A 7,430-nucleotide genomic window follows, 5' to 3' on the forward strand; every position below is an offset into this window, starting at 1 on the left:
AAAGCTAGGATTTAATCTAAAAGATTTAGGATACCTAAGGCAAACATTTAAACCGAAATCCCATCTTCCTTCTGCTTGTGCTTGTTGTTGAAAAACATGGTATCGCCACCGCATTGTGCCTGCGTAAAATTGCATGAAAAAAATTAGAACTTGTTATTTGCTGCAAAGCTTATAGTTTTATTAATCTCATAATCAGCTTGACTAAAAATATGTACGTGATTACTATTTTACATAAATATTATATATGTATATATAATATTATATTATATATATTATATATAATTATATATATATATATATATATATATATATTATATATATTAAAAGCTGCTTGTGTAATTAATAAATCCGATTCACAATTTTCCTTTCTTTTCGTCTCTGCACGATGCTATAACACAGCTAATCACGCATGAGCTTTTGTGTGGCATTAATTAATGTTGATCGATGATAATGACGTTAATAATAACAATAAATCTAATTCGCAGTGTAGTTGATCCGTCGCAGCGTGAGAATCTCGGCATAATCGTTCAGTACAAAGTCAAAGTCAAACTTTGCCTCGGTGCTCTTGGAGGGTAAGTCTCGAGAGCTAAGATTTACGTTGAATTTAACTTGTAAGATCTTCAAGTATTTCTCCGATATGAATAAAAAATCTAAGATGTGTCTCTAAAAAAAATCTAAGATGTATCTCTAAAATCTCTTTTTGTAACTTTAAATATTTTTATTTCGATTCCTAAATCTGTAGCAGTCTAATAGATCGTAAGATTTTTTTAGAAGAGATTTATAGGTTTGAGAAATTTTAGAGCACAGATTTAATGTATGGAATTTTATGATAAATTTTTAAAGATTTATGTTATTATTTTCTAATTAATAGCGAGTTAGTCGCGGAACTGCCCTTTATTTTGATGCATCCCAAACCGGAAGAGGAAGAACCAGTGCCGTCCACAGCTCGACCAAGTCCTACGCACAAAACTGACAGCGGGGAAGTTCCGCTCGACACAAATCTGATCCAACTGGATACGTAAGTGACCTAAAATTAATTTAGATTTCAATTATAATATTTAAATAAAATTTCTAAATTTTTATATAAAATTTGTTAAAAATTTTCAATAAAATTATTAAATTAAATTTTTAAATTAAACTCCTCACAATTTCTAAACTAATAAAACGTCATTAATCAATTGTATGACTATTTGTTAATAGTATTTGTTAATTATATTATTTATATACAAAGAGAATTTTTTCTTAGAATTTACCCTGAAAATCATGATAATCGTGAGACAATATGGTATAGAAAGAATTTTATGAGAATTTCTCTGATTAATATTTATCACAATAAAAATAATATCTATTACAATAAAATATAAAATATGTTTGATCAATTTTACTATACAGTTTAGTAAAATTAATCAAATATGTTTTATATTTTATTGTGATAGATATTATTATTTTTTATTGTGATAAATATAAATTTTTATAAAATTTTTTTCATACCATATTGTTCCACGATTACCATGATTTTCAAGGTAAATTTTAAGAGAAAATTCTCTCAGTGATATATTTATGTGATAAACATAATAAAAAATATTATGTCTCTTCAAAAATATGATCTAGAATTGAAATCATATTTAATTAAGGAGAAAAAAATATGATATTTGACATATTCAAATCTGGGCCTTATCAAGCAACTCGCTATTTTTATTAAGACCGAGAGGTCTAAAACTTTTTTTTAACCCAATTTTTTAATTCCTTTTTTTTACTTTCTAATTTTTTTTAAATCATATTTTTGTTCGTGTTATATCCTTACATTTTCCCTATGAGAAAATTAAGAATTTATTCTCGAATCGAACTGCATAGTAAAATTGATCAAACATATTTTATATTTTATTGTGATAAATATTAATCAGAGAAATTCTCATAAAATTCTTTCTATACCATATTGTCTCACAATTATCATGATTTTCAGAGTAAATTCTCGAGTGAATATTCGCAAGAAGAGGCTCTGTTTGCGAGGGAATTAAATTTTTTCAATTTTTCCGCAGGGAGGCGGACGGCGACGACGATATAATCTTCGAAGACTTTGCTCGTCTGAGGCTGAAAGGCGAGACGGAAGCTTGACCGTGTTCCGCTAACTCCTCGTCGTTACGTATCGATGCGCTCGATCGCACGGTGACACTGACACCACCTTGTCGCGCGCAAGACGGAAGCTGCACAATGTCGCCAATAATGCCAATAACGGCGGTGCCGCAACGGCAGATTTGAACGGCGTTATATCGTTCGAATTTGTTATTGCGGCGACGCCTGCCTATATCCTCAAGTACAAAATGTCCCCCGGTGACGCGACAAGGTATACAGCCTTCGTCGTGTTTTGCGGGACATTTTAGGGACATTTTTCGCGAAAGAGAAAAAAGCGCAGAAGAGAGAAACTCTTTCGAAGGAGAAAAAGATAAAAAAATAGGATACTACGAATTCCAAGCAAGCTGCTCGCTTTTTTTTCACGGGCATTTTCCAAGACAGGCTAACGAATACGCGAATATACCGGAAATGGCGTCGAGAACATTTTTCTTCAACAATCATTTTCATTTAATCATCAAAAATGGCGCGGGAAAATCGATAAATTTTCCTGGCGTTTTTTTTTTTAATATACTCCGCACTCATTATTGTCATTTATTAAAATAATTGAGCAATTGAACAATTTCTTGAGTCGTTATTTATGGATCGTCGTTAGATCGTGGTGGTCTTGATTTGTGGAAAAAGTACGCGGCAGTTTTTTGCGCGATTAATATTTATATCACGAGAGAGAGAGTTTAATGCCGTCGCCATTTTTACGCTTTGTCTCTGAAGACTGATTTTAGGAAGAACATCCAAAAATCTAGCTAACGAGATGTATTCGTTGTAAAACTTTCAACAATTGAAAGAAAGCAGCTGCGAAATAATATACGTAATTTATGTAAAATAAGATTCGGTATTTTTCTCCAAAAAACAAAAAAAAAAGAAAAAAAAAAGAAAAATGCAAATCACATCAATTAAAATTCGCAATTAATTCTCAATTACATTTAATTTATTAAATACACATTTATTCGCATTTCATATAAATACGATTCAATTAGATATCACTTTATTCAATTAATTAGCAATAAATCGTCAGTTAATTAAATATGAAATCGATACGAATTTGAGAACGTATGCAAGAGCCTTTAAAGTTTTACAAAGGCAGCCACTTTTAGTAAGTGTGATTTTTTTAAACACGGCCAGTATATACTGTCTTTAAGTCAACAATGCGAAAGAAATGAAACTCTTTGTCAATCTCGAATCATCGATTTTATTAAAACAACAGGACATAATCCTATAAGCGCGCTCCTCGAATTAGTTTCATCAATAAATTATACAGTTTGATATACATATATAAAATCCACTTGTCACAAAAAGGAGATGAGAAGAAAGTTATTTTATATATTTGTGAAAAAAATTATGATACAAATTTGATTCTTACGACACAACGAGGATGGAAAATTTATTATCCCGCGAATCTGTAAGGAATCGAGATGCTCTAAGAGGAGCCTACTTAAAGGTGTTTAACTTTTCTGTCAATGAACAACTATCCGAGGTACTCAAAATTTTAAAATTTTGCAACTTTAAAATTTTGAAAATTGCAACTTTGTATTCGAAAAAAATGCAATTAGCACCTGGGTACCCATAAATTAATGGAAAGGTGAAAAAATATTACCCATTGACAGAAGGGTTAATGTATACCTAATAATAATAATAATTTGATTAGGCAAAATGTGCGCAAAAAAGAGAGGACGTTTCGAAACGCCAGATGTCAATTCATAGATGTATTTTTGAATAATTTGTAGGACTTGATAACACTGTAAGATTTGTAACACTAAAATCCGTTGCACGTTTCCCCCTTTCCTCCCCCTTTTTCCTTTCCCGCTTCCACTCCTATAATCGTTCCCTCGATTTATTAAGTTAAGACGAGCACCGTCGTTTACAACCATAAGTATCAACTTCGATTGATACGCGTTTTTCTCAAGACTGCTCGAGAATTCGATTTTCGCGCAAAAAAAAAGAAATAAAACGTCATCTAATCACGGAGTCGTTTGTTTATCAATAAAATAAACTCGTTTAGCAGAATTTGACATCGATTGCCTAATTAAATTTCGAACGCGAAATACTTTTGCTATACGAAACGACGAAAATTGTCTCAATTTGAAAGTAACGATGTCACATATGGATATACAGGATGTCCGGTAGTAATCGGTTCGATTATTACTGGACACTCTGTATAGGTGACTTTTTTATGTAAAAATTTTCAAAAATATTTTTTTTTTAATTTTAAGATACATATGATTCCGTCTTTATTGTTTTGAATAATTTTTCCTCTTCATCGAAATTTAAATAATTTAAAAATAGAAGAGAGTGTTGCTTCTCTCTTCAAAATATTCCTCAAATTATTATTAAATCTCGCATGAATGACGAGATTTTCATGAAAAACGACGGGAGACCTGCTGTCAACTATGTATTAATTTTAAGTTCTAAAAAAAGAAGTCAACGATGAACGAAATTCAACGTTGGTAGGACGAAGATTAATTAACATTGACATTAATTAGAATGACGAGAGTTGTAAAAGCATGGAGAAACGGAACATTGTACATGTATATGTATGTATATATACACGGGAAGAGCGAGAGAGAAAAAAGAAATAGTATTTTTTATCACTTTAGCATTTAACACAAACTGTGTATTTAGATGAGATAACCAAGCGTCTCTTCGTCGCGCGTTTAAGATTAAACGCACGACGAAAAATGCAGCAGCCGTATTTCCTCATACCAAAGCCGAATACTTCCGTTTTTATTTTTTTCTGCAAAAAAAGAAATAAAAGTAGCAATAGCCGATCGAAAGAGTATAAATTACCATTTAAACTTTTCAATTATAAGTACAGCCTTTGTATAAAATTTATTTAATACTCATGCAACAAATTATTGATTTTTTTTATAAATATATAAGTTCAACTCACATTTGCAGAAGAGAATTATTGAGACATAAAAAATTATTTTACCTTTAAAATTCACTCTTTGTATTGTAACAATGAATAATATATACATATATAAATCGATAATCTTTCATTGACTTAAATTAAATTAAATATCATTAACATTATCCTATCCGTTTACATTTAATTATTATTTTATTAAATATTCTATTAGCGGATTTTTTTTTCTCGGAAAGAGAAATCCCCCATTCACACTCTTTTGCCTCGTTTTCGTGACTAAAAATAAAAAAACAGGAACGTGCATGTTCAACGAAAGCTATAGTTAATTAAGTGGACGAACCTTTGCGATTGTCCGGCAAAATGTCGAACGTCGACACTTCGATTATATCGCTTTAAGCGACGTGTATGAATGTATATGTACATGTGCAGGCTTGTATAATGAGAGTATATTTTATATTCGCCCGCGGACGCGCGCATATTTTTTATATGATCGCAAACGGTAGGTCGTTAACATTTTTATTGTCATCCGGTTAAAAAGTGGAGAGAATTACAGAATTATAAAGCAGAATTATACCGCACAAAAAGAAAAATCGGGAGAGAGAGAGATGAAGAGAGATAATTAAAGTCAATATAAAGAGGATACCGGTCTCTACAAGTCTAATATTCGAGACTGTTTCCTTGCGATACGAAAAGAGACTACGTGATATACAGGGTGTCGCGAAAAGACGCGAATTTTGCCAATTTAATCGTAATAGATTTTGATATATCATTTTCTATGTCAAAATTATCGAATTAAATCTTGCATTTAAATCCTCTTTCTATTTTTTATATCAAAATTGTCGAATTAAAGCTTCCATTTAAATCTTCTTTCTATTCTATATAAAAAATCGAATTATTTTGCTCTATTATACATGTAAAAATTAGCATTTATACTAAATACGTCAATATTTTACCAACGAAGAATCTAAATGGTTCAAAGGTAGAATACTAATGCGACATTTTTTTCTGGGACGCCCTGTATTTAACGAATCACAGTATATCACTGCGATAAGAGAGGTAAACGATTACGCTTCTTCGATACAACATATTTTGCACTGGAAAGTTCACATTTCCTCTCGATTGTATCTCATTTAACTGTAAAATCTTTGTAGCTCTGTGGAAATAGATAGCCATTGTGTGATTAAACATAAAAAACAGCGAAAAACGTATACGTGCTCTTATCAGAATGGCTGCATTCATTCGACACAGAATGGAAATAGTTAATTAATTAATTACACACCGCGCATATAATGATAAATGGAGATAAAATACAGAGACAAAAAGAAGAAAGAATAAATTAAAGATAATAAAAAAATAAAATAAAATAAAAAGAGAAAAAGAGGAGAAATTATGCGCGCTTGTCTCTCAAGAGTGTATCTGTAATTAATGTAATCGAGTCAATGTACAAGTGTGTTGTTGGTTCACCTTACAGCTGTAATTTACAAATGTAAATGGTAAAAGAGACGGCAGGGCCATTATATTGCTATAACTTGTACATTGCACTATATAGGTTAGTTAGCAACAAAATCGTGTGTCGTTCATGATCGTTCGCTGTTCACTCGTGAATAATTCGTTTTGTATGTAAAAGAGATTACAAGAAAATTAATAAGAGCGAGAGAGAGTGAGAGAATGCAAGAGTGCATGTGTGTAAAGTAAAGAAGGAGAGCAAATAATGCATAATATATATTGTATATGTAAAAAAATCGTGTGTATTCTCGTATTATAACTAACTGTAATAATTTAATAAATCCTGTATATCGAAAACAAAATCGCACAGACACAATCTGCGTATGTTTCCCGCGTTTTTTTTTTTTTTTTTTTTTTTTTAATATCCATTACACAAAATTTTGCAAATTTTTTTACAGCTTGTTAACTTTTTTGTATTCTTCCTTTATATCCAAAGAAATTTTTTTAAATAATAATAAGAATAACATGATAAAAAATATAATATTTATGTAATATTTTAACATAGAATGTATAATAAAATATATCGTCAAATCTAGTTCTTTATTTTATTAAATATTAAATTTTAGAAACACACAATATATGTAATAAGATAGCATAATATTGAAACACCGTTTAGATTTTTCCAGAAAGAATTTTAATATAATCACGATACGTTTCGCGAATTGCTACTTAAACTTTTAAAAGTTGCAAAAGTTTCTTAATTAAAGAGATAACGTGTAATTAACGAAATTGATTGATCTAATGAGAAAACCCTATCTTGACAAGATTAAATGTAAATCTTTCTGATAAAAAACACAATCTTTTTCTAATAAACCATAATAAACCATTAAGACGCTTTAGAATATCGCGAAAATTGACAATTCTGTCTAAAATTATTTTAATAATAAATATTGCAATATATCTTATTTTTATATTTTTTTGTTATAATAAA

At 30.2% G+C, this 7,430-nt stretch overlaps 1 protein-coding gene across 5 annotated transcripts in view; it reads left to right on the forward strand.

Moving 5' to 3' along the window:
• The window catches only part of Krz (beta-arrestin protein kurtz), a 24,996-nt gene extending 17,966 nt beyond the window's left edge, over window positions 1-7,030 (forward strand). For all 5 annotated transcript variants that reach the window (XM_083054793.1, XM_083054794.1, XM_083054795.1 and 2 more), the window contains 3 exons: window positions 486-572; window positions 872-1,018; window positions 2,040-7,030. In XM_083054793.1, the coding sequence (XP_082910919.1) occupies window positions 486-572; window positions 872-1,018; window positions 2,040-2,115 (310 nt within the window). In that variant the 3' untranslated portion in view covers window positions 2,116-7,030. The remainder of the gene's footprint in view (window positions 1-485; window positions 573-871; window positions 1,019-2,039) is intronic.
• The last annotated feature ends 400 nt before the right edge of the window (window positions 7,031-7,430 follow it).

Source organism: Prenolepis imparis, unplaced genomic scaffold (assembly GCF_030444845.1).
Source record: "Prenolepis imparis isolate NDT839.2.m4 unplaced genomic scaffold, iyPreImpa1.0 SCAF_14, whole genome shotgun sequence".
NCBI classification, from domain to species: domain Eukaryota; kingdom Metazoa; phylum Arthropoda; class Insecta; order Hymenoptera; family Formicidae; genus Prenolepis; species Prenolepis imparis.